The 26,498-nt window shown below is 44.2% G+C and overlaps 1 protein-coding gene across 1 annotated transcript; it reads left to right on the plus strand.

Moving 5' to 3' along the window:
• Positions 1–228: 228 nt before the first annotated feature.
• On the plus strand, positions 229–25,723 carry NUP188 (nucleoporin 188kDa; the record flags this gene model as incomplete). Its single annotated transcript, XM_009878954.1, has 43 exons — positions 229–283; positions 865–938; positions 1,505–1,589; positions 2,278–2,358; positions 2,828–2,872; positions 3,490–3,582; positions 3,712–3,831; positions 4,246–4,457; positions 5,238–5,352; positions 6,021–6,221; positions 6,695–6,784; positions 7,288–7,353; positions 7,881–8,000; positions 8,430–8,556; positions 8,678–8,833; positions 9,168–9,294; positions 9,926–10,013; positions 10,098–10,174; positions 10,337–10,451; positions 10,742–10,862; positions 11,097–11,163; positions 11,583–11,711; positions 12,137–12,270; positions 12,727–12,833; positions 13,622–13,828; positions 14,327–14,496; positions 14,845–14,914; positions 15,536–15,603; positions 16,237–16,432; positions 16,953–17,030; positions 17,380–17,465; positions 17,902–18,047; positions 18,950–19,131; positions 19,518–19,718; positions 20,380–20,472; positions 20,638–20,796; positions 21,543–21,680; positions 22,089–22,163; positions 22,893–23,102; positions 23,723–23,854; positions 23,994–24,064; positions 24,494–24,623; positions 24,856–25,723. Coding segments are annotated over 43 exons (5,188 nt in total), but the record flags the coding sequence as incomplete, so codon positions are not given.
• Between the last annotated feature and the right edge of the window lie 775 nt (positions 25,724–26,498).

The raw sequence follows: 26,498 nt of genomic DNA on the forward strand, positions 1-26,498 counted from the left end.
TGCTTGCAAGTCTTGCTGTTTCAGTTATCACCCTCTTTGGGTCTTTCCTGGGCTCTTCCAGGACATCTGAAACTCCTCAGCTGAAAACTAATGTGCCTTAAGTAATTTTTCTCATGTTGCAGTGCGATCTGTTCTGAAATAATTGCAGATTTGAAAAGGTGTAAGCTAAATGGAAGCCTGGAAGTGTTGGTTGTTAAAACACTCCCCGCCTTTTTGCTTTTTTTGCAGAAGCAGCAGAGAGTTATGGACGATTCTTCTGGGCAGATCAGCTTTAAGAGAACCAGTAAGTCCATGTGTTCTTCTGAACGGACTCTGGCCAAATGCAATTTCTACATTTCTGAATATTAGTGAAAATATGTTTTGCTGCCTTTCTGTCTTCCTCAGTGTGATTTTTTTTGTTCCTCTACCTCCACTACTTATTCATTCTTCCCCTCCTTGTTTATAGCTGCTTCATGAACTACCTGCAAGGGTGTCTGTGAAAAGGTGGCTCCATTTCTGGAGCGGACACAAGTGCTGCTTTCTAGACTGGCTGATCTGGTGTACTCATGAGGTGTACAGCCCGCTTCCTTATTTTCAGGGACGGAGCCCCTGCTTTCAGGATTTGCCCAGAGGTTGGAAATCCAAATGTTTCTGAACCCAGTCCATTGCCTCCTATTGCCTCTCCCTTCCCGTGATGAGGGGAGGCAGTGATCTGCCTTGTACAATAATGCCCCTTGAATCAGTCTGAATCATAGATGCTTGTCTTGTGTTGTTCCTGTCTCTTTGTGGTGGTGGAATTTCTTTGCTTCACTTAAATTTAACAAATCCAGTACTTGGCAGTGTATGTTGAGGAATCTGTTTAGTAGTATTTGGTTCTTTTCTTAGGCACAGATCGCGGCAGAATTGAACAAGCACTGGCAGAGATTGTTAGAGGGACTAGCGTACTATAAACCACCAAGGTATGGTAATTGCTTGATTTTAGAAAATAACCTTTAAAATGGGGTCCCCTGATAAATAGACAACTATATTGAATATTCCTCTCTGAAAATAGATTTTTACTGTCTTGGGTGAGTTAAGGTTTCAGGAGAGGAGTAGCAAGGGAAATCGCTTAATCCACATAACATTTTTGGGCATGAAATACAGACCAGAAGCAACAGCAGTTTCTGCTGCCGTTGCTGTTGTTAGATAGCTATTAACCCTTGCCGCTGCTGAGCTGCAGCAGTCATGTGCAAGTAGGTAGCCTGCGGAGAAGGGATAGTCATCCCAGAAAGATATCCACATTCCCTTATTAGAAAAGGTGGAATGAATGTAGCTTGCATTTATTATAGTAATAAGATTGTGGACAATGCTGAGTTTTATCTGGTGGGAAGGCTGCAGAATATTGTAAAAAATATTGAAAGGCCATTGAGGAAAAAGGAAACGTTCCATTTAAACCAATGAAACTGAGACATTTGAGATTAACCCTAATTAGCTAATTCCTTTGGATTGCTGCATTTTTTATGACTAAAATTTCTTTTTTATTTAGTACTGCTTCAGCAGAAAAAATAAAAGCTGATAAAGATGTAGCTGCTCCGCTGAAAGAGTTGGGTCTGAGGGTCAGCAAGTTCTTGGTGAGTGAAGGTGTTTTCTGATTATTTTTTACCCTTGCACTGGAATGCATTGTTACTGGGATTCTGGTGTTTAAGTAAGCTTCTTGGTGTTGAATACAGGCAAACTTAAGCTCCTGTCATTTCAAAATAATCTAAAGGGTGGTAGAAATACTTGTGGGGACTGTAGGTCAAAATTTTCAAAAGCAGTTAGTGACCTGGAGGTGCTTTGGGTTTTGTTTTTTTTTATTTTCTGGTTAACATCCCTTTCTGCTGCAAAGGGATTTCCAGCAGCAGTCACCCACTTTTAGTCTTTCTTGGGTTCTTCTGAGACATCTGAAAATGCTCAGCTGAAAACTGGTGTCCCGTGAATCAGTTGCCAGTATCGAAAACAGCATCTGTTTACCTGCCAGGTTATGTTCCTTCGAGCCAGAAAATTAGAATTCAGTGACGTTACTGAAGTAACTGTTACGCTCCTGTTGTTAAGTTAAACTGGGTACATCCAAGTGACATCAAAGCTTACATATTTTGCTTTAAACAGAAGTGCTGACTAAAGCAAGCATCTGCCTGATGCAGATGTTTTCTTTTGGCGTATTTTGGAAATTGCTTGTTTTGAAGAATATTTGCCTGAATGTTTGGAGAGAGTCTTCATCTTCAATGAGTTCAGTTGCCTTTTATTCATTTCAGAGCATCTCTTTCCTTTTTTTTCCAGGGTCTGGATGAAGAGCAGAGTGTGCAGTTGTTACAGTGTTATCTTCAAGATGATTACAGAGGAACAAGGGACTCCCTGAAGGTCCATAGCTCCCATTTATATTCTGTTTACACCACATCTTTTCTTAATACCAGTAGTTTGTTGATGCAAATGGTCACACACTTGTCTAAGTTCTGATTTGGAATTGGCTTTGTAGCTTTTCCCCTCTGAACCCGCAATGCTTTAAGGAAATGTGGTAGCAGATATCCAGGCCGAGCTTTCTAGTACCTCCTGCTCGAGTCTCTCTGCAGGAGCTCAGCTTCTCTCTCTGTTGCGGGAGTACAGGAAAGCTACAGATTTGTGAAGGCGAGTGAGTGGCGATGAAGAACACGTAAGTGGTTAAAAATGAGTATTTTGGCTTAGTGCTTTTGGAATCTGTTCTTTCCGAAAGAAATGAAGGAAAAATTGTCTTTTGTTTATTTCAGGTTTGGTGTTTGGTTTTTTATTATGAACATATATTTTGTCAGTAGGTGTTTCTCAGTGGATTTATTTTGTTGTGTTTTGCTTACAGACAGTTCTTCAGGATGAAAGGCAGAGTCAGGCTCTGATGCTGAAGGTTAGTCATTCCCATTTGTATTTTCTGTCGAAAAGATTTCCTGACAGAGAACCAACTTTATTTCAATGGATCCAGAAAATCTTGGAGTAATTGAAGTATTCTTTCAGTCAAAGAACAGATTTTAGAAGATGCTTCTGAAATAGAGGGATGAGTGTATGGATTTGAACAGTGTTAGCAGTTGCTACAGGAAGGAGATTTTAGGTTTAATATCAGGACATTTGACTGGGAAAATGTACCCGCCCTCATTTTCCAAACCTTGTAGTTTTGTGTATTGTGGTTTGAAGTGATAACATTGAAATGGAGACTAGTGACCATAGCTGACGAAGGATAATAAGGATGAGGAATGAGAGGTCTTCTCTCTCGGATTTTCCAAGTGTTCTCACTTAGCAGTGCAATTATAGACATGTCCCTGTGGGCATGTTTTATTGAGTTCTGTAAAGTTAATTAAGTGAGTTTGGTTTTTTTAGATAAAAACTACTTTATTGAAGCTCCATTTGTAGTAATGTTTGAGCACTACATATTCTTGTGATGAAGGCCTTGGCCGTGTACGGGAGAGGAAAGTGTGTGGGAGTTGGACACGATACCAAACTGGTATTGGTGATACTGTATATTCACAGCTTGCTGACTATTACTACGAAGAGAGGATTTGCATTCTGCGCTGTGTCCTCCACCTCCTCACTTACTTTCAGGATGAGAGGCACCCTTACACTGTGAGTACAGGAACTGTTTCCTGCCTGTGATATCCTAGAAATCTGTAAGGTTTGCAGTAATTGTCCACTTATGATTGTAGAAAGTACCTGAATGCACACGTGAGAAGTTTATTTATTTGTTTATTTAAGGCACAGTACTTCCAGTGTATTGAGAAGTTGGACAAGGAACTAGTTCCTAATTATCGGAAGCAGTTTGAAGCGCTATACAAAACAGAAGCTCCTACGTGGGAAACGCATGGAAATCTCATGGTATTTTGTTTCTTGCTATTATTTACCAAACTAAAAGGTCTCACCTTATATGTAATGTTTTGGAAAATGCGTATGTGTAGGTGCAGTTAAAAAGGATATTTCTTCTGGTCCAAGAAAAGTAAAAGTTGCTTTCTTTCTAACAGAACACGCTTTTGCTCAGAAGCAAAGTGTTGCATGGAACATACTGTTCCTTGTAATAAATCCACCGATAGCCCTAAGCTATCGGATCCGTTTTGGTGTAGTTGTTCGTAATGTCTCTGCATCAGCACGCTGCATTTGTAATGGCTCTTCTTGCCATCGCTACAAACCCCTGGCTACATACCCTTTTGAAATGCTTCAACACTTCTCAGTTTCTAACTGCTTTGACTGACCTGTGAGATTTGACGTCCGATGGTGGAACTTTTCCCTGTGCAGACAGAGCGTCAGGTTTCCCGTTGGTTTGTGCAATGCCTCCGTGAACAGTCCATGCTCTTGGAAGTCATCTTCCTCTACTATGCATACTTCGAAATGTCACCCGATGAACTTCTGGCATTTACAAAGATGTTCAGAGAACAGGGATTTGGCACTAGACAAACCAACAGGCATTTGGTGGATGAGAGCATGGATCACCTGGTGGATCGTATTGGGTAAGTATCATGTAGATTTGCAAAGTGAGTACAGAGTGAAACCGTTGGTTTCCCTCAGGGAAAAAGCATTTGTAATTCTTGTTGCTGCCTCTTAAAATCACCTCGATTTCAAGTTAAGCGTACTGCAATGAAGGCAAAATGGCTTTTCCTGTCACAGTGGAGGTTTGTGGCAAAATGAAGCTGTGGTTCTAAAGCAAAGAGGTATCCATATACTAACTTTTAATCTGCTGTGTAATCTTGTCTCTGGTAAGAACCACAATGAAGACATGGTGCCTCTCCTTAGATGATCCAGTGACAAAGTGAAATTGCTTCTTCACAGTCCTGTGCTGGTTGTCTGGCTGCTGCCTGCATGAAGGCTCCCGCTCTGACCTGTGGTGTTAACTGCGGTGCCTCGGTTCAAGCTGTTGTGGGTCTGCGTACAACTGGCAGCACCGTCTTCATTTTGCTGGGTGGAACGTAACCTGAGCCTGCGGGAAGGAAAATCCTGTGATGTGGCTGAGAGTTACAAAGGCAGAAAAGCTATTGTCAAATTTCAGTGGCTTTTTTTGTCAGGTCAACCAGAAATGGTAGTTCTGAAGATTTTAATCTACTATACTGGCATTTCAGGAAAAATTTGCAGCACCTGCTATTTCATGTAATTTCTTATTGCTTCAAAGAACAGCTGAACAAAAGCAAACGAGTTCATTATTTGACAACTTGTAGTTTAGCCCCCCACCACAATCCCTGAATTCTTAAGCAAAATTTCTGACCTACTTGTTTTTATTCTTTTCCTGCCTCTAGCTACTTCAGTGCTCTTATTCTGGTGGAAGGCATGGAAATCGACTCCCTCCATGAGCGTGCTTTGGACGACAGGACGGAGGAGCACAAGTTAGCCAACAGCGAGCGCATCCACCAGGTAAAGCACCAGCAGAGTAACCCCTCATCAGGCCTAATAACACAGAACTAACTGTGATCACCCAAGTGGGGCTGTTTAAAATTTGTGCCTGTAAGTTTCTGATCCTTGAGTTTATTGACCAAATTTAGGAACTACCATCCACGTAGCATTCTGAGTGAAATAAGAACAAAATAATTCCTCTTCCCCTTACATTTCCTTGGTTTTCCCAGCCCTTTCTCTAAAGAAAGATGTGTGCTAAGAAATAAGCATTGTGAAGTTTCCAGAAGGGAATGAAACAAAACATTTGCAGTGTCAGTGCTTTTAGGACAGAGAACATCTGAGGTGTCGAGGGTTAAGACTGGGCCAGCACTAAATGCTGACAGATACTCTCTAATCCCTCTCCCTCCCAAAATAGGAAGCAAAAGGGAATGAGACAGGGTGACTTACAGATTGGAAAGGAAAACTAAACATTTTTTATAAACGAATAATAGTGCTGATAGGGGAGTAATAATAAAATATATACAAAACTGATATCGAACCCGACTTCCACCCTAATAGCAATCCCCACTGGTGCTGCAGAGCAGACAGGCTCTGGGGGAGTTAGCACGAAGGCCCATCAGCTGTATGATTGCTGAGGATGAACTTCTTTTGGATCTCAGCTATTTTGCCTTTGTCTTGTGCCTGCACAGGAGATGGACAATCAGCTGCTGCAGTTAGGGGATGTCTCGCATCACGCTCCCGTGCTTTTGGCCTGGGCTCTGCTCCGTCACACTGTCAACCCGGAGGAGTCAGCAAACATTATCAGGAGGATGGGCAGCACTGCTATCCAGCTGAATGTTTTCCCATATCTGACAAAGCTTTTGCGATCGCTCAGCAGTGGGGGGAAGAATGTGAGTTTCTTATATACGTAAGCTCTTGAAAGTTTTTACCTGCTGCTGATGTAAAGATGTGATGGAAAGGTGATGATTCTGAAGCAATGCTCTTTCAAACTAAATCTGATTTTAAACAGAATATGCAGGAAAACATGTTTTATCATTTAATTTTCAGTGAAGATTAGTAATCAGGTTGCAATGAAACTGATTTTTATGCCCAAAGAATTAAAAAAAACCCCACCTTTTGTAAGTTGAGGAATTACATCTCTAATGGTCATGGCAAGATTTCTCATTGTGGTGAAATATTTTGTGTTAATTAGGAGCTTAACTAACGACTGCTTCCTCTTTTGCTGCCCCTCTGCTGCCTGCAGCAAGGATGTATGAAGAAGGCAGTTACTCAGATTGTGAAGCAGACTAAGTAGAGTTACACTATATTCTCTTATTCGTATTTTTTCCTGTAATGACCTCATGTATTCTTTCTTTCTTTCCAGTGTACTGCCAGCACGGCTTGTATGTGTATTTATGGACTTCTGTCCTTTGTCCTGACGTCGCTGGAATTACATACGCTGGGCAATCAGCAGGTAAGGCTCATCGCATCCATTACCTAGTTTAAAATAGCCTGATTCTAATTACTTTTATTAAATTGTAATCCTGCATTTGAGACCACAAACTTTATGTGACTTAGATCTAAAAGAGCGATTTGCTGGTTTCCCTGCTGCACTTACACAGTGCGGACTTGGTAAACATCTCTGCAGACTGGCTGATGAAAGAGCGTATTTTGCACATGAAGTCCAATGGATTTGAAACTAATTGTCGATTCCAAAGCAATGGAAATACATATGCCCTTCCCAAGTTTGAGAAGCCTTTGCACATGTAGTGAACATATTTGTCCTGGCCAGTCCATTCATAATAAGGAATGTGTGTTCGGGGTTTGGGTGTGTTGGGGGTTTCTTTCTGTTTCGACTAAAGGAAATACACATCTTGGCTAGTAAACATCGAAACTTAGATGTGGCAGAACTTTGTTTGGATTAAATCCCCCTGTGTAAAGTAGCATCTATTTTCTCCATCCTCTCTTCCTTTGAAGGACATAATTGATGCTGCATGTGAAGTCCTGGCAGCTTCCAGCATTCCTCAGCTCTTCTGGAAGACAGTGAGTGTGTTTGCAGCTTCTTTGACCTACCTTGCTTATAACTAAAACCTGATAAACGATCCCCTTTAAGGAAAGGAGCAGACTGATCGTATTTAGTTAGTTTCTAGGAGGGCTTGAGGAACTAGTGTTCAGTTTAATCTGTCTTTGATTTGCTTTTGCCCTTTCCTGCCTTTTAGGTACAGCCTTGGCTTTACTCTTGAAGGATACTGGAACAAGTTTTAATATAGGTGATAGTTTAAATGAGGGCTGGGGTTGCAAGGATTGAACTAACTGCTGGCAAAAGTGTCATGCTTTTTTTTTTGTTGTTACAGAATTAGGATGATGCATTACAGTCTTACTTCCTGCCTTGTACTTGCACACTGCCTCATGCTTTAGTCTGTGCAAGGACTGGAGTGATACTTTTGTGCATGATTATTATTAAATGTACAACTTGAAAAGGAACCGTATCCTTGTGCTATACTGAGACCATTTTAACTCTTTTTTTTTTTTTCTATAATAAGACATTTATTTTTTGTTTCAACCACTAGGAACCTACTGCAGGTCTGGGTATTATCCTGGACAGTGTGTGTGGGATGTTCCCTCATCTTCTTACTCCTCTCCTTCAGCTGCTCCAAGCCCTTGTGTCTGATAAATCTACTGCAAAAAAGGTACAGGATCTTGGCATTTGGGAGATGATTTATTTCAAGACAGATGAAATGCTGTGTGATAGTGCTTTATTACATGTGCTTATCTCAACTGTAGTCTTCAGTAACAGGCATTCAGCTTTTGTCAAAGAACAGGGAACGGGGCTCCTTTTTAGTCGTGTGCTGTTGCAGGACACTGTATTCTGGCTTTTACAAAACTTACCCACTCTAATGGCTGAAGATTGAGCTACTGACTAGTTTTTCAGCTTGTACTTTACTCATAAGAAGTTGCTGATTCATTAGATGGGACTTGTCTGGACATGTGGGCTGTCTAATAAGGTTTTGGTAGCATTGACATATTAGAAGAATATTGCACATGTCAAGAAAAATTGCCCGTTCCTAGAAACAACCCAGGCTCTTTGGCTCTGTTGCTTAAGCTCTCTCTGTGTGCAGGTGTACAGTTTCCTGGATAAAATGTCCTTCTATATCGAACTGTACAAGCATAAACCTCCCGATGTGATCTCTCATGAAGATGGCACTCTTTGGCGAAGACAGGCCCCAAAGCTGCTCTATCCTCTTGGTAAGGAAGCCACACTTAACCTTTTCTTATTGCAGTGCTTTGGGGAATCCAGTTCCTGATCTGGCTTCTAACTCGTGGGTAAATTTGTGACTTTTATTTCACCTACTTCTTTAATCTTTAGGACTAGGTCAAACAAATCTGCGGATACCTCAGGGAACAGTGGGCCAAGTGATGCTGGATGATCGAGCTTACCTGGTACGATGGGAGTATTCCTACAGCAGCTGGACACTGTTTACCTGTGAGATTGAGATGCTGCTCCATGTTGTATCGACAGCAGGTGAGACAGGCTGGGATTATAAAAGAGAATACATAATTGTTCATTGGTATCTATTTGAGGTTAGTAGTAGGATTGAGCATCTCTGAATACTTTTGAAAGAGCTTGGAATACTTTCCCAGAAACCTGTTTTTTAAAATTCACTGCAAAAGCACAAGAACATGTAGTGAGATGAGATAAATTTTCAATGGGGGGAGAGTTGAGATGAATGAAATAAATGTGTTTTGGCACGGAGAACGATTGTGGGGATGTGTGGGCAGCGTGAATGAGTATTGTTACAGATTTGATTACGGCTTAAGTATGATTTCGCATTCTAGTGTTAGTTTTCTTTATCCAGATGTGATTCAGCATTGCCAGAGGGTCAAGCCGATAATTGATCTGGTTCATAAAGTCATCAGCACTGATGTATCAATAGCAGATTGCCTTCTGCCCATCACGTCACGAATCTACATGCTCCTGCAGAGGTAAGTCCCTGACCAGCGTGGTGCCACTAACGACAGGGAAGGTACAATGAGCTGGAAGAGCAGCTAATTACTACTTTTGCCAAGAGCTTTGCAGGAAGCGTGTCTCGGTGCTTGAACTCCCTGAGACTGATGTTCAGTTCTTGCAGCTGTTCTGGCTACGCGCTGTTTGATGCTTTGATACAGCAGAACGGCCCCACTTGCACTTCTTCGCTGAATGTTGTGCAATTTTATTCATTTAAAGGCAGTTTTTTATTGGTAGCTGTACTTACATGAGGGGGAAATAAAACATATCATTAGCAGTAACTTCCAGGTATTAAAACAGTTGTACTTATTAACTTTCGTCTCAGTGTTAACTGCCTGGGAATTGATGTTCTGCTGCATAATTATTGTTTTCTGTAACAACCCGCTGACTTGCCAGCCTTGCCTCTTGCAGTAAATTGATCTGACTCGGTTGTGAGGGGGAGGTGGCAAGTCTAGACTGAAAGTGCAAACTGTCGTGTCTCTATCTGCTTAGATTTCGTACTTGTGTGCTTCAGTGAGAGAGAGACTTTTTGGTTAAAAAAACCAAACAGGTGTACAGGCTAGACCACAGGTGGCAGTGTATTTTATACATACTATTTCTCTTTCGTAGGCTAACAACTGTCATCTCTCCCCCTGTGGATGTTATTGCTTCTTGTGTCAATTGTTTGACAGTCCTGGCTGCTCGGATGCCAGCCAAGGTGAGGAAATGACCTGCTGGGTTTGAGAACTAGTAAATGTTTAGATGTGAATGAGAGGGAATATCTGCACTTTTTCTCTTGCAGGTTTGGACTGACCTTCACCATACGGGGTTCTTACCGTTTGTTGCCAACCCGGTGTCCAGTATGAATCATGTGATTAGGTAGTTATGATCTCCCCTCTGCATTTTTTTTTTTTCCTGGCTTAACACATTCATAACATGTCTTAAGAACTTTCTGCAAGTGGGAAATCTGTGCGTCTGACATCTCTCACTCATGTCAGAATCCTGCTGTTGATATAATCAACCCTCTTGGTCTTTCCACAGTGCAGAGGGAATGAATGCTGGCGGCTATGGAAACCTACTGATGGGCATAGAACAGCCCCAGGGCGAGTATGGCGTCACCATCTCCTTCCTGAACCTCATCACAACTCTGGTCCGGGTGAGTGCGTCTGCAATGATCTGTATGGGAACTGGGCTGTAAGCTGTTCTGACAGGAGAGTGAAATATGGTGGGTGACATTTCTGTGCTGCTCTTGGTGTTTCCTCTCTAATCTTATTCCTTGAAAAAAACATTTTGGTTTATCTGATCTACAGAAGAAGTTGCTTGCAAATCTGTGTCTCCGTGCATGATAGTTTTCTCACACTCTAAAGATATATGGCCTGTCTTTCTGCAAGAGGTCTCATGTCCTTTTAACCAGAAGGGGGACAAAAACATTTCTGCTTCCCCTAGGGACAACTTGGTAGCACCCAGAGCCAAGGACTCGTGCCCTGCATTGTGTTTGTCCTGAAGGAGATGTTACCAAATTACCACAAGTGGCGTTATAACTGTCATGGAGTGAGAGAGAAAATTGGTAAGGATGTTGAAGGGGAGAGAAGGTGGAGAAAGGGATGAAAAGGATCACCTGTCTTCTCGGACAGAATATGTGAATTTTTCCTCCTTTTCATCATACCCTTTCTAGCAGCCATTTGGGATTTGCTTTGCCCATCTGCTGGTATTTCTAAATGCTGTGATTTATTTGAAAATAACAGGAACTAGGCAACAGATCTTCCCAATAACTGAATAGTCCATTTCATCTCTGTTTCAGGATGCCTGATTCTGCAGTTGATCCATGCTATACTGAATTTATGCACTGAAATGGATCCTCGCAGTAGGTAAGAGAGGTGATAAATTCCAAATCTGTGCTAGCCTGCCTTTTGGTGCAGGACTCACTGTCATTTGGTTTTGGTTTTTGAATGCAAATGACTAGAAGAGAATTGGTGTTGTTCTGTGATACTGTGTTCAGCTCTTTTCTGTGTTACTGAGCACAGGAAGGGTAGAAAAATATTAGGAACAGAGACACCACATTGGTTTCTAGAAGACCTGGTGGAAAAAACCAGTGAAATATATTTCCTGAGGCAGACTGCCACCCACTTTGGTGCCTCTGCTCTGAAGAAAATAGAAAGGAGAATACTGCAGGGGTCAGTGGGGCTGTAGAAACTGAGGTTAGTTTGTTGTAGTTTTCAAAGTGCTAGGTGGGAAGATGCTGTGAGTGTTGCTCGTGGTGATGTCCTGTGCTGTCCGTGTCTCGCAGCAACGCCCCCAGCCTTCAGTCCTTGTGCGTCTTCAGCCTGGCCAACACTGAAGCAGGGCAGGCTGTGATCAACATCATGGGAATCGGTGTGGACACTATCGATATGGTAATGGCCTCCCAGTCTAGTAGGTGAGTGGTGTGTTTTCCTTTCAGTAGCATGAAGAAAGAAGCAAATGATATTCGAAATGTAGCAGTGACTTGGTTGCATTTACTGGGGGATTGGTGTAGCGGCTCGCTGTGGCAGCCTGCCTTGTGTTGTGTGGTCTGGAGAAACGAGGTGTGTTTGCTCCAGGTCCGTGTACTGTCTTTGCTCTACGCTCTCCGTTTCATGCACTTGTTTAGTTGTCTGTTTCTAAATTACATTTGGAGCATGCCCAGGGGTGTAAATGTGCTCAGTTTGTGTTTCAGCAACTTGTATGTGGTGACATGACTGAGTAAAAATGTCTTAGAACCCCTGATTGACAAAGTGTAGAATTTCCTCTTTGAACGTTGTGCAAATAATAAATGTCCGTCGTCAACCAGTTACTTACTTTGGTTTCTTTTTGGAAACACAGTGACGAGTCCCAAGGCCAAGGTCAGCTGCTGATCCAAACAGTTAAGCTCGCATTCTCCGTTACCAATAACGTCATCCGGTTGAAACCCCCCTCCAGTGTGGTCTCTCCATTAGAACAGGCACTTACTCAGCACGGTAGGTATTTCTTCTGGGCAGCAGTGCTTTTCTGTTGCTGGCAAATAGCATGTAGCTCACTACAAACAGTAGTTAAGACTTCAAGGCTCCAAAAAGTAATTTCTAGCGATGTGAAAAGGCCTGTTCTCCCTCTGTCCTGGGTTTGACTGGGTCAGAGTTAGTTTTCCCAAGAAGCTGGACTTAAACCATGACATCCTCCTCAGAGGCATTCTTCTCTGGGGTCACTTCTAAAGTTTTAAGCAAATGTGGCTGGTTGTTTGCTGCTTTGTAACAAGTCGGGTGTAATTACAGAATATAGTAAATCAGCTGCTGTTAGTACCTCTGGCTGGGCCCATGCCTTACTCTTTCAGAAGATTGACCTAGTTCTCACCTGCTGCTATGGAAATCATTATTTGGTAGATAGTTACATATTGTTGCAGGGGTTTTTGTCTCTGATTTTAATTGCGTTCTTTCCAGGTGCTCATGGAAATAATCTTATTGCGGTCTTGGCCAAATACATCTACCATAAGCATGACCCTGCACTTCCACGCCTGGCCATCCAGTTGCTCAAGCGCCTGGCCACGGTAAGATGAGACGCACACAAGTGCTTCTTTGCTTCTGGCCTTGTGACTATGGAAATTCTTTCAAGACAATTTCTTAACGCTTTTTTTTATCAGGGAGCTTTATACAAGTCAGTTGGAGGTGGTGAGAGCTGACAGCTGTAAGGCAGAGCACGTTAAAAGTCACTTAAAGGGCCCTTCAGTTCTTTAATGTAATCTTCTGCTGTTTCAAAAGTCATTTAACATCTCACTGAGAAGCTTCATGTGAGTTGGGTGTTTTCTGCAAAGTATTTGCATCTCTGGTTAACCTATACCCTCTTTTTTGAGCAGCTTTAGAAAGTCACACTCGTAAATGTAGTTCCTACACCTTCTTCACTGGAACTTTAACATCTTACTGTGAAGAAGATCCTATTTAAGTTTTCATTGGGAGCTTTCAACTTTGCATTTTAGGCTACTAAACTTCTGGGAATGTTCTTGCAGTTTTATTAAAGCACATAAATCCAGCTCTGAGTTTATTTATTTCAAGAAACGCTATTCCAAAACTGTTTTTCTCTTTTCCAGTTTTGTTGTAACCTTTGAGTAGTAGGGGAGGGATAGAGCAGAATTGGCAAAGAGGAAAATTTGGATCACTTTGCAAGTTTCTTCCCACTTAACTAAAACACCTTACTTTTGAGTTCCCTCACCTATGTTCATAGATTTAGTATCAAATGTTTTGGAGGTTCGGTTTGAAATGCAAATCACCTTTTATATAGACAAGAAGTGTTCTATAGAGTTTGGTTGTTTTTTCTCCTGATGTTTCTTTCCTTTTTCAGGTTGCTCCCATGTCTGTCTATGCCTGCCTTGGTAGTGATGCTGCTGCCATCCGTGATGCCTTCCTCACCCGCCTGCAGAGCAAGATCGAGGACATGCGGATTAAGGTCATGATACTGGAGTTCCTCACAGTTGCTGTGGAGACGCAACCTGGGCTCATTGAGCTGTTCCTCAACTTGGAAGTGAAGGATGGCAGCGATGGGTCAAAGGTAGAATAGCACATACTTGCCAGAGGACTCACTAGTCTTTAATTGTAGCGTTTGTGTAGTCTTACGGCACTTGTCTCTAAAAACTGATAGCTCTTTCATGTAATATGATGTGCTTAATGTCAAGCTTGTGTGTGCAATGAATGGATGTGTCTCTGTCTCAGTTCCAGTTTTCCCTATAACCAAAGAGAATCTTTCCCCAAGTTAACATCTACTGGGTCAGACCAAAGATCTGTGGCCCCCTCTTTTGACTTTGGCCATGGCCAGGTGGTGACAAAGCTAAAGACTGTGGTGCAACAGCCAATACTAGTTTTTCAGAATACCCACTCTTGTGTTACGACTTCATTCCTCGCGGTCTTATACAGAATATATGATGCATCATGTACTGAAGATGTATTTGGCTGTGTGATGTTCAAGTGGAATCGAACACGTCCTGTTTTAATAGCTGCCTGCATCGTGGTTGTGTGGCGATGTAACCTCTCTTATTTCCTTTTTCTTTAGGAATTCAGCTTAGGGGAGTGGAGTTGCCTCCAAGTAGTCTTAGAGCTGATAGACTCCAAACAACAGGAGAGGTACTGGTGCCCTCCCCTCTTGCACCGTGCTGCCATTGCCTTCCTGCACGCTCTATGGCAGGACCGTCGAGACAGCGCCATGCTAGTTCTGCGGACAAAGTGAGTTGTTGTTTTTCTACGATGCATTTTCCTTGCCTCCTCCTGAAATGCTTTTTCTTTGGTTTGCCAGACTTCTCGGGGACATTTGCATCTCAGTCTTTGTGTGCCATGGTAAGGGTATGCCTTGTGTGGGCTTTGAAATTAGTCTCTTGGGAAGGATGAAGAGAAGCTCCTATGTGCACGTTCAGAAGCAAATATATTTCTTTCTTTAATACAAAGTTTCTTTTATACAAAGCCATATAAGCTTGAATTTACAAAAACATATTTTCTATGAAGTTGAGAACAGTCAGAATGCTGCTAGGCATGTGGCATGGGGGAGATAACTTGCATTACTTCTGTATCTTTTAGGCCACAATTTTGGGAAAATCTAACCAGTCCCCTCTTTGGGACCCTTCCTCCGCCTTCAGAATCGTCAGAGGTGAGTTAGACCCAAACAAAATGAAGGTAGTTGTGTACTTCTCAGAGAAGATGTCTGAGTCACGCATGTGGCTCTTCCCTCTGCTTGCAGTTTTCTGAAAAGATGTCTGATCAAGTGGTTTAAACACAGGCAGGAGGTGAAGTGAATGCTTTCTGGCTTTGCAGAGACTGTACAGCCATGAGCTGTCTTTTGAAATTCTCTGCTCTTTATTCGCATATGAAACAAAAGTAGATGTTACTTAGCGTGTGCTGTAACACTTGCTCTTTGGAAGGCAGGCTCTCTGTAGTGTGTCCCGCTACACCACATGCTGTTTGGCCTAAGAAACTCCTTTTTTTTCAGACATAGCTGAGGCTGACTGCTATCCCAGAGGAATTAATTAGGTTCTTGTTATTATTCCTTTCTATGGGAGTTTTCCCCTCATAATGAAAGTCCTGCGCCCTCACACTCTGAGTGCCGCTGTGAACACAGCATTCTTCCCCTGCTCAGATGAGTAACTGTTGCTGTTGTGGGAGAGACAAGTCTCCTGCAAAACCAAATTATCAGTCACTGTAGGAATAAATCAGAATTCCACTTACCCAGCAGAGCTAGGTGCTCAGATTTTTCTTTTTTTTGTCTTTGTAGCTCAGTGTCTTGGATACCTGTGCCTTAATCATGAAAATCATCTGTTTGGAGATCTACTACGTTGTCAAGTGAGTCTTTGGTAGTCTCTTCCTTGCCCCTGTACTTTTTAATTATCTAAACTGTGTGTGTTAAATCTTGCTAGACCATGTAGGCTTTGAGGTTAAAAAGGACATGTAATCTTGTGAAAATGTGAGAGGAACAGTGATTTATAAACAAGTAACATGCACGCGTTTCCGATTCTTGCACACACCAATTGCAGAAAGAGATGTTGCAGCCTTTCTGCAGCCTGTAGGTGAGAATGTTAGTGTTTCCCTTGTATCCTGGAATGGGATTATACAGCATTTATTAAAACTAGTTGGGAACTAAGCTAAGTACACCTGCTGTACTGATTGCTGAATAACATTTTGGTAGTTTTCTACCATTCGTTTTGTTTTCCTAAACATAGCTGCCCTTTAATATTTTGAAAAGTCAGTATTAACTAAAATCGCTGCTTAAAAAAAATGAGAATTGTAAGTTTTCTTCAGGGATCATGTTTCTCCTTCCCATTTGGTGCAAAAAGTGGGATTCCCTGTGCAGGTCTAATGTGTGGAATAACCTTCCCTTGCAAGCTGTGTCCTTGGCTTTCCTACCTGCATCTCAGAAGAAGTGTATCTTCTGACCAGAGAATAAATGAAGATAACTTCTCCTCTTGATTTGGTCAGGGGCTCACTGGATCAGTCCCTGAAAGACACGCTGAAGAATTTCTCCACCAAAAAGCGCTTTGCCTATTGGTCGGAGTACGTGAAGTTACTGGCGTGTCACGTGGCAGAGATGGAGGATAGCACCTGCGCCTCCATGACAGAATATCAAATGCTCATCTCCGCCTGGCGGATGCTGCTGATCATCTCTACTAGCCATGTAAGAGCTGCCTTTTATCTTTCATGATAATCTCAGATTAATGTTTTGAATAATGCAACATCATTTTCTTGGGGCCAGCTAAACCACGATGAAGACTGGACTGAGCTTAGTGTCGATTCTGTGTATATCCTTGCAACACGAGTTGGCGCAAACATGCTACAAGGCGTTAGAGTGGGTGGTCTTTTGCTGTTTGGTCAAGATGAGCCTGTTTTCTGCCTGAGCAGAAGAGGGAGTCAGTACTTATTTTTTTACAGCAGTTCTGAAGTAGTTCTGTAATCCTGAAGAGATTTTGCTGAGTCAAGTGAGGCAGGGCTGTACCCTTAGGGGAATTAGTCATTGCCGACTTCTTGTCAGCTGTTTTTGTAATACCTCAATGTCTTCTGTAAAACTGCATCATTCAGCAGCTGTAAAATGTGGTGAATTCTTAAATTAACAAATTAAAACAGTTGGCTGGTGTTAGACTGCTAAGAAGGTGCATTTTTTGTTGTGCTTGATTGATCTCTGTCTTTGTGTGTCGTAGGCGGATATCATGCATCTGACTGATTCTGCAGTTCATCAGCAGTTGTTTCTGGATGTGCTGAATGGGACCAGAGTTTTGGTAGGTGGTACTTCCTGTCACTTCTTGAATTTTCCGGTTGCTCATCTTTTTTCTCCTATGAGGAATTCTATTTCTACAGCTTCTTGCCATCGTAGGTTTTTTTAGAACCTGTGAAATTGGGCTGAAACAAATTGTCTCTCCCTGAATTGATGAACTCCTTACAACTCTTTTGTGTGTGTCCTTCTTGGCATCACTGAGTGACCGTGTGGAGGGTGCCGACTCTGGTTCCCTCGGTGCTGCTGAGGAGGAGCAAAGCTGGTCATTCGGTGACAGTGCTTGGGCTGAGGATTTCTTAAGTGTTGGTACACGTGACTGTTGCAGCTGTAACTCTCACAGTATTTCTTCTCAGCTCCTAGTTCCCATGTCAGTATCGTGTCTGCACCTGGGGTCGATGCTGTGTACTCTTGTTCTGATCTTGCTCAAACAGTGGAAGAGGTGAGTGTTTTGTTTGGATAATTGTTAGTCACTGCCAAATATGAAAACTTGGGATGTTACGCTCAAGGGCTTTACTCTAGTGAGAGTCCCTTAGTGATTTGGGGAGGAAACTGAAGCCTTATAATAGAATTCTCTTTTGGGATGGCACATGACTGTAGGTTGTTGCTGAAATCTCTTGTAGGAGTACGTTTAGAGTTTTGCTTTTCGCTTGCTGGTGAAAAGCGCATCAATAAAGTTTCTGTGATAGTCAGTCCTGCATTCTCGCTGGGCTGTGCAATGTCTTTAGTGATATCCAGGTGGTGACTTAAACTTTACTTGGAAAAACTGCTTTTATGTGTGCGGATCGTATAACTTATGATCCACACAGCTCAGTCAAGCCAATATATTTATTGAGGGATCTTGTCTAATCTGAAGAGCTCTCCCTTTTTGTTGTCAGCGAGTTGGGTTCTGTGGATAAAATCATAAACTCCTTGACGCAGATTCTGGAGGGAGTACTACAGGCAGATCAGCAGATGATGGAGAAAACCAAAGCCAAAGTGTTCTCGGCTCTTATCACTGTTCTGCAAATGAAGGAAATGAAAGGTGAGGTGGTGTATGTATAAATGTGAAGAGCAGGGCTGCCATGGCTGTTTTCCCGTCTGTTTTCTTTCCCCAGCAGTAACCCGGGAGTTTGGTAGTTGGACAGAGACAAGACAGGGTTCCCATGCCTGTTTAGAAACAGCTCAGCAGGTGTGGGAAGGACACCCGGGTAATGCCGTCTAGCAGAGTGACTGCAGAGCTTAGATTCTGATGTGGATTTCTAGTTAGAGACAACAAAAGACCCGAACACAAGAAAGTCTTCTGAGACTGCAATTTTTTACAAACCAAAGAAACTAGTCTGGTCATTACCTCTGTTGCTTGCGGGGCATCTTCCATTGCAGTGGCAATGGAAGACCTTCAGTGCAATCTGAGAGGTGTTAACCTGTACAAGTCACACGGCGGCAACTGTGATGTTGAGAAATGTGCCAGCTCACCTTGTTGAGTGTTCCTTGTGCCACTGCCCGGGCTCTGCAAGCCCATATATTTTGGCAAATAAATAGGAAGCGGAGGATTGAGTTGTGTTTATGTGTTTTGCTTTGCTGTTGAATTTAAGTTTCCAGTCATGCTAGTAAAAGGTAATGCAATTTACTAATGGTTTTGATAAGAATGCAACTTTTATATGGATTTACAGAACATAGACTACATGGGCCAGTACCAGCAACCTGGAAATGCAATGAGCAGTTAGAAACTTCTTGGTAAAACAACAGATGACCATCTAATCTCTTACTATATCTTTCTAGACTTAATCATCTAGCTTAGTCACAGTTCTGTTTTGTCAGTTTTGAAATGAAAATAGAATAAATACTAACTCCCAAGAAACGTGTCCCAGTGATGTTACCAGTTAAACTGGAAAGCCAAGTACAAGGACCGTGTGTTGAGTGTTGCCTGTTCTGTGTGTGCCGCAGTGAACGAGATCCCGCAGTACTCGCAGCTGGTGCTGAGCGTGTGTGAGACGCTCCAGGATGAGGTCGTTGCGCTCTTCGATCAGACTCGACACAGCCTGACCTTGGGAGATGCTACAGATGACAAGGACAGCATGGAAACAGATGATGCCTCCCGAGTTAAACACAAGGACCAGCGAGATGGGGTAAAAGACCTGTTGATCTTCTTTGCAGCCATGTTTTTTCTCTGTAGACAAGTGCCGTGTGTGTCTGGAACAGCTTGCCCTTGCAGCCTGCTGCCTTCAAAGGAAGTGTTGGCAGTTTCTAGTTCAGAATTACTCCGCGTCTTTTTGGCACACGTCAGACTGGGAAGTTGGCTGTCTCTCCCTCTCTTTCAGATCTGTCCTCAAAAGTATTGTCCTGATTGCTAATGCAGTGAGGAAGTGCACGGAGTGTGATGTGTGGGATACTGTGTGCCTTAATTTATGATTCTGAGAATGATTGAACTTTAGATCGCGTTAGGAAATGCTTTTAAGATTTTCTAGGTCCCCTGTCAAGCCTATACCTCGTTCTCCTTTCCTTTTTGCTGCAGGTGTGTGTTCTGGGTCTGCATCTGGCTAAAGAGCTCTGTGAGGCTGATGATGATGGGGACTACTGGCTGCAGATTACGAGGAAAGTCCCTGTGCTTCCTACTATCTTTGCCGCGTTGGAGATCAGCCTGCGAGTTAAACAAAACCTTCACTTCACAGAGGCCACGCTGCATTTACTGCTGACCTTAGCGAGGACTCAGCAGGTGAGAGATGCGGAGAAGTGAGAGCGTACAGCTGTGCATTTTTTAATAGGAACCATATATCTCATTATTCTGTCTGCGATGCAGTTGAACAGTGATCTGTAGGTGAAGGGGTTTTTAGAGGCTGGCAAGCTGTAGGACCGGTGAGTACGCTCGCCCAGTTTGCCTTGTTCTTCTCAGTAAGGGGATGTCTCGGGTGGAATAGCTGAGCCAGGCAGAGCAGACCTGTAAGCACGCACTTTTGCTTAATGTATTCTGCAATGAAATCACACACCCCCAGTTAAAAGAGATTTAAGTGTTGCTTTCTCATTAGTTGCAATAAAGTAGTATTTATCAATTACAAATTCAATTCTGTGTGAGGCTTTAGGTGAAAGCAATGTTGTTGCAAAGCGAGCCCCTTTCAGAGATCATGTATGTACCAAACAAGCTGATACCCAAGTGAAATTCATAGTACGGTTCGGCAGGTTAGATTTCACTGGAAGAGCAGTGTTGCTTTTCTTGATATTGAGTTTTTAACAACGTAGAAGTGTGTGTAGATGAAGGTTCTCTAATAGAGTGGTGACAATGAAAAGAACGGGATTATCTTATGCAAAATAAGTCTCTTTACTGTGAGAGAGCAGAGACACGTGCAGATTTTGACAGTAGCTTGTTCTTTGTCTTGAAGGGAGCCGCAGCGGTGGCTGGTGCTGGTGTCACACAGAGTGTCTGCCTGCCCCTCTTGAGCGTGTACCAGCTCAGCAGTAACGGAGCCATTCAGGTAGGTGCTACCTACTTCTGGATGGGGATACGCCAGGAAAGTGTGCCAGGCCCTGCCACGCAGGCTGGAGCAGAGCTCACCTGGTCTGGGAAGGACAGCAGCTGCCCCAGCCACACTGGGCAGCAGTGTAGATAAATCATTTGGTTTTGTTTCTTATTTGTTCAGACATCTGCTTCATCTCGAAAGTCTCTGGATGCCCCCTCCTGGCCTGGGGTCTATCGTCTCTCCATGTCGCTGATGGAGCGCCTTCTGAAAACCCTCAGGTACAACTTCCTGACGGAGGCGCTGGACTTTGTTGGTGTCCATCAAGAGAGGATTCTTCAGGTACGTCACATACTCCTCCTGTGATGCTTCACTTGGCTTCTGTGCGGCAGTAGCACTGGAAACACGTCAGAAAGTGCGGAAGCATTGAAAAGACGCTTCTGCCTCAGAAAGATTTACACTGGCAGTAGCAGTGTGAGAAGGACAGAACATACAAGCTGCTCAGGCAGGGATGATGGTTATGGCACTTGTTAGAGCTGGGCAGTCGCTGTCAGTTCATCCTGTTTACTCTTGGGATTATAACTTTGCTACGGGTGTTTTTCTTATGCCTACTCAACACGGTAGCCAAAATGAGTGTGATGGGTTTGTGGCTGTCTGCTCTGGGAAGTGTGAGCTTCTTGGAGGTGGCTTCTGCTCAGCCTTGCTCAGATGTCATAAATGTTGTGGTTGGGGTTCAATCACTGTTTGGGTCAGCAAGCTCTCATGTCCAGCCATATGGAAATAGCTGGACTGGCTGGGTTGTGTCGGTGCAGACCTGCTGAAGACTCCCATTTGTACACACGTGCTGAATTCCCTGTTTATAAGCCTGCTCCTGGGACAAAGAGCTGTCTTCTCATATGGCAGCACAGCTTGTGAAAAGCACATAAAGTGCTCTGAGTCTGACCCATGGGCTGTGTGACTGTGCTCATGAATGCATTTTCTGTCCATAAGGGCAGATCCTCTTCATCCTTTAGCTTTTTCTTCTAGAGCACGGAATGGGCTTTTTATGATTTAACTGTAATAGCCTTGATTTAATTTGTCCTTTCCAGTGCCTGAATGCAGTACGGACAGTACAGAGCTTGGCCTGTCTGGAAGAGGCTGATCACACCGTTGGCTTCATTCTTCAGCTCTCAAATTTCACAAAGGAGTGGCATTTCCACCTGCCACAGCTTATGAGGGATATGCAGGTAGGAATCAAGATGCCACTGTGGATAGCATGTTGCTTTGAAGCTCAGGGATTTGCCTGTGTTGAGAGAAAATAGCATTATATCGTATTTTTATTGCTGCTCTTTCAGTAGGAACTATTGCTGAGGTCATTTAAATGTCTCTTTTGTCAGTACCGTGTCTTAATTGAAGGAGGAAAGATAACTTGGGGACAGACACATGGTACCTTGGGAAAATGACTTGGGGCGTTCGATGTCTTGCTCTGAGTTCTCGGTGCCAGGTGACTCCGAGAAAATACTGGCAGATCAAGAGACTATGTTCATCCTTTAGATCACAAGTGTTGTGTTGCACTAGATTTTCTAGCTTCTGCCAATGGTTGTAAATAGATGGGGTTTGAGCTTTTCAGAAATTTCTCTCTTGCTTTATTTCAGGTGAATCTGTGTTACCTGTGTCAGGCCTGTACCTCCCTCCTGCACAGCCGTAAAATGCTCCAGCACTACCTGCAGGTGAGGATGGGGACTGGAAGCTGAGCTGTTGGGAGTGTTGCATGCCCGTGCTCCCTGTTAAAAGGCAAATTTTATTCAATATCCAGGCTCTTGGATATTGAATTGATTGTTGTTAGTCCTAGTGGTGATAATTGACAATCATCAATAGTGGGGATTTGCATTTCTACACAGCGAAAAAATGTGCAAAGAGTAGTCGGGGCTCTACTCTTTCTGGACTGTGTAAAGCCAGACCTAGGGAAACAGCAGCCGTTGTTTGAATGGTGCTGTTATTTTGTAGCTGCCTACACTGCAGCAAGAAGGCTGCGTCGCTGTAATATTCTGTAGTGCCAGTAATTAAGCTGCTGTTGACCTGGTGTCCTTGGTCTGATTTGATTTGTTCAAGAGAGACAGGTTCTGTTCTTGGGGAGTCCTTAGATTCGTGAGGTGGAGATGATGCATTGCTACTGATGTGTTGCTATTCCAGCATGGCTAAGGCTTGGTGTGGTGATTAGAGATTCTTTTTCGGGAATGTGGAATCTAAATAGCCTCTGCAGCTGCCTCCCTGCAATGCAGTGCTCCCCTGGTGCACACGAAGCGTAGATTCTCCTGCTTCTAGCAGGTGACAGGCTTTGGGTGCCTTATTTCCTCATTCGTTTTGGTCATAGCTTTTTGTCTCCCCCCGCAAAGTATTCATCTTAATGCAAAGTAATCGTGTCTGTATTCAAGCCTTTCTTTTTTCTTTCTCCGCAGACAAAAAATGGTGATGCTCTTCCATCAAGTGTGACTCCACGAGTGCAGCGAAATCCCCAAGCCTCCTCCAAACATCCCAGTCCCGAGTCAGAGGCAGCAGAGCAGAAAGCACTGCTCACGGTGCAGTACAGCCTCCTGAAAATCCTCAGCAAATCTCTTGCCGCCCTGCGCCATTTCACCCCTGATGTCTGCCAGATCCTCCTCGATCAGGTAGAGAAAGAGGAGGGGGGCTGCTCCCTGAAGGGGGGAGTTTCCAGCATCTGAAGGGATGTTCTGGGTCTGTGTAGTGAGGCACAGCCTGTCCTGCTTGAGACAGTGACCCCACCACGCATCTGTCCGCTGTTGTGCCGCACAAAGCAGGGAGGCAGGACACAAGGAACTCCCGTGAGGATTTGGGCAGTGAGCGGCTTGGCTGAGCGTTTGTGTGACCTGCTCAGTGCTGTGTTCGTGTAACTGTTGGAGCAGGCTGGTAACGCAGCTGAGTTTGTGTCCTCAGCCATGGTGCTCTTGAGAAAACCTCCCGCCTCCAGGTACATGCACCCGAGTGTTTGAAAGCGGTCTGGAAACAGTCATGACCTGAGCTTGCCACTTGGTGGCAAACTGTACGGCTTGGGAGTTGGAGGCGGTTCCTTCATGTCAGGAGAGCCATAAAGCCTGACTGTGCAGTACAGAACGCTCTCTGCTGCTCTGTCTGTAGGCTTGAGATTTGGGCAATAGTCTCAGCGCTTCTGGTGCTCCATACAAAAAGCACAGTAGGTTTTTCTGTTACTGTGATGACAGCGTGCTCAGAGCCTCAGAGGCCACTCACTCCTCTTCCTTCCTCTCCACAGTCACTGGACCTTGCAGAGTACAACGTGCTCTTCGTTTTGAGTTTCACCACACCAGCCTTTGATTCAGATGTTGCACCTTCCTTTGGGACCCTCCTCGCCACAGTCAACGTGGCCCTTAACATGCTGGGAGAGGTACTGGCCATCTCTCTGTGTGGGAGAACGCAGCAGTTCAGTGATCTTGGACCACTCGTTCAGCTGCTGTTTTGAAGAGTAGGAGTATCTTCTCTTTTGCATCTCCTGTCTCTAATGCCTCTCTCTTCTCCCCTCTCAGCTGGATAAGAAGAAGGAACCTTTCCCTCAGGCTGCAGGGCTCAATATGCAAGAGGGAACCAAAACCCTCAAGTAAGTTCCAAGCTGTTTGATTTAGTCATGGCCAGGAAGCAGAACCTAGTGCTTCTCAGAGGAGAGCTGAAGTTTACAGGCACGTGTGTAGCTTCAGAGCTGTCCACTCTGAACCCAAGGAGTTCTGCCAGCCCATCAGCAGCTCTCCAAGCAGGGCTTTTTTTGGGGAAGCTGTATGAAGCCCTCCCAGCCTAAGATGAAGTGTAGCGATTTGTTTGCTGCTTATTTATCAGTACTTTTAGATCAGACTTTTGTGATGGCCAGCAGGAGTTTCTGCTCTGCCGACCATAGCTTTTGGGTATCACTGCTTGAGCAGAACGTGAGCGCTAACAGCGTTCCCTCCTACGTACCCTGTGTGTTTGGTCTTTTCTAAGAATATTTGACCTTGAAACCTTTTGGGCTCCTGCTGATGTGTGTTTCTTTGCACAGGTCTCTGCTCATGTTTACAATGGAGAACTGTTTCTACCTGCTCATCTCCCAGGCTGTCCGGTACCTGAGAGACCCAGCCGTGCACCCCCGGGATAAGCAGCGGATGAAACAGGAGCTCAGCTCTGAGCTGGTAAGCAGCTTGTACCGTCCTTTCTCGCTGTTCAGTGTAAGTAAGCCTTGTGGGAGAAGGTCATTTGTCTCTTGCTGCCCAGCAGAGCCCGTTCCCCTGCATGAGTTGACAGCCTTGGGTGTCTTGGGCTGTGTGTGCTGGTGCCTGTTCCTCTGCCACCAGCACCTTGTTTGGGGAGGGAGAGGGACACATGTTTGGAAGAGGCTGACTTGCTACATGCTTCTCATTTCAGAGTACACTGCTCTCCAGCCTGTCTCGTTACTTCCGCCGTGGTGGTCCCTCTTCACCTGCCACTGGGGTTCTTCCCTCTCCCCAAGGAAAGTCTGCCTCTAAGCTGGGTCCCGAGGGGCAGGAGCCTTTGTTTCAGCTCGTGCAGGCCTTTGTCCGGCATGTGCAGAGATAGATTCTGTCCTGCCCCTGCCTCCCTTTTCAGGACTGGCGGCAGAATGATTCACATCCACTGCAGAAGGCATCATCTTTGGCAGAGCTCGAAACAAGGACCGGGAAAGGGAGGGAGGCCTGGTGTGGGCAGTGGTGTAAACCGAGCTGTAACATCAGCAGCAAGATCCCGTTGACCTCTCGCAACCCAGTAGCAGAGTGAATGTAAGGAAAGCCGAGAGGCAGTTCTTCGGTGATCAGCCCACGTGCGCGGCCCGCTTGCTCCATCTGCTAGAGTGTCTTGGCCGGGTACGTGTGCTGAACAGTCAAAACCTTTATTTTTATAGCTTGTACCTCAGCTGGGAAAGCTGTGGCTGGATGGAGAGAGGAGAAAAACTTTCCGCTGGGCATTAACTCTGCTCTTACCACAAGGTGCAATCTGCCTCTCCCTCGCAGTCAGAGTTCGGTTAAGGCACAACCAAGGGATCAGCCAGCAATTCAGAGACCATCTTTCTACTGCTATTTTTGTACTGAGTGGTTCAAGGCAAGACAGTGTATGTGTGCTCACGCCTTCCCTTCACCCCGCAGTCTGTGTGTCGTGAGTGGTTCTGAAGAGCAAGGCCTCATTCGAGATTTTTAAGTCAAAATTCCATTGCTCCAGTCTTGCAGTTTTTTGTAACTGTGCCCTATTTATACTGATATTAAAACCTTTATAGACAGCAGCTGGGTGCGTGGGTTTGTACTGGACACGGCAGCCTCCAGCCCGGATTCTCTATCTTCCACATAGTGGTTCTGCTGGGCTGAAGTCCAGGCGAACTGATGCGAGTTGTGGCTTGTGAGTGACAACCCAGACACCCTTGGAAGAGATGAGTGTCAACGGTTGGTTCCCTCAGCTTTCCCACACCCACTCCCTTTCTCTTACTCTCACGTTGGGGAACTCGTGGGAGGTTTTAAATGAGCATCACTATAAAATACTACTCGGGAAGGATTCTCCTGCACATGATGGTGGGGACCACGCGCACAGATTACTCTGCACGGGTCCAAGCTGCTCCTGGTCTGTCGCAGCAGCAGGGGAGGGCGTGGGTTCAAGCGAGACGAAAGGCACTGGCTGCAGTGAAGTTGCATCGTGCAAGCAGGTGAACAAACACTTTTAAGGTTCTAAGGCTCAGTGTGTGATGGAGACAGTAAGAGAAGGTCAGTGATCATTTCTTAAAGTTTGAAATCTCCACAGACTCTTCTAAGGTAAGAAATCAAATTTCAGTGTAGCTGTGAGCTGATAACCTACCAGTTCTTTTGTAAAGAGACGCTTGATTGCTTTGCCCGTCAGAACCTTTTTAATCTGAATGATTTTAAGAGACGTAGAGTGAGAAAGGTAGATTATCTTACTTTCAGGGTTATTTCTTTTTCCTTGTAAGGTTAAGTGATTGTGATATTCTAGCCCATTTCTTTTGTCTAGTTTTACCTGCCTTGGAGGCTTTGGAACTAGCAGGCTGGAGC

The sequence above is a fragment of the Apaloderma vittatum genome, unplaced genomic scaffold (assembly GCF_000703405.1).
Source record: "Apaloderma vittatum isolate BGI_N311 unplaced genomic scaffold, ASM70340v1 scaffold15921, whole genome shotgun sequence".
Lineage (NCBI taxonomy): Eukaryota > Metazoa > Chordata > Aves > Trogoniformes > Trogonidae > Apaloderma > Apaloderma vittatum.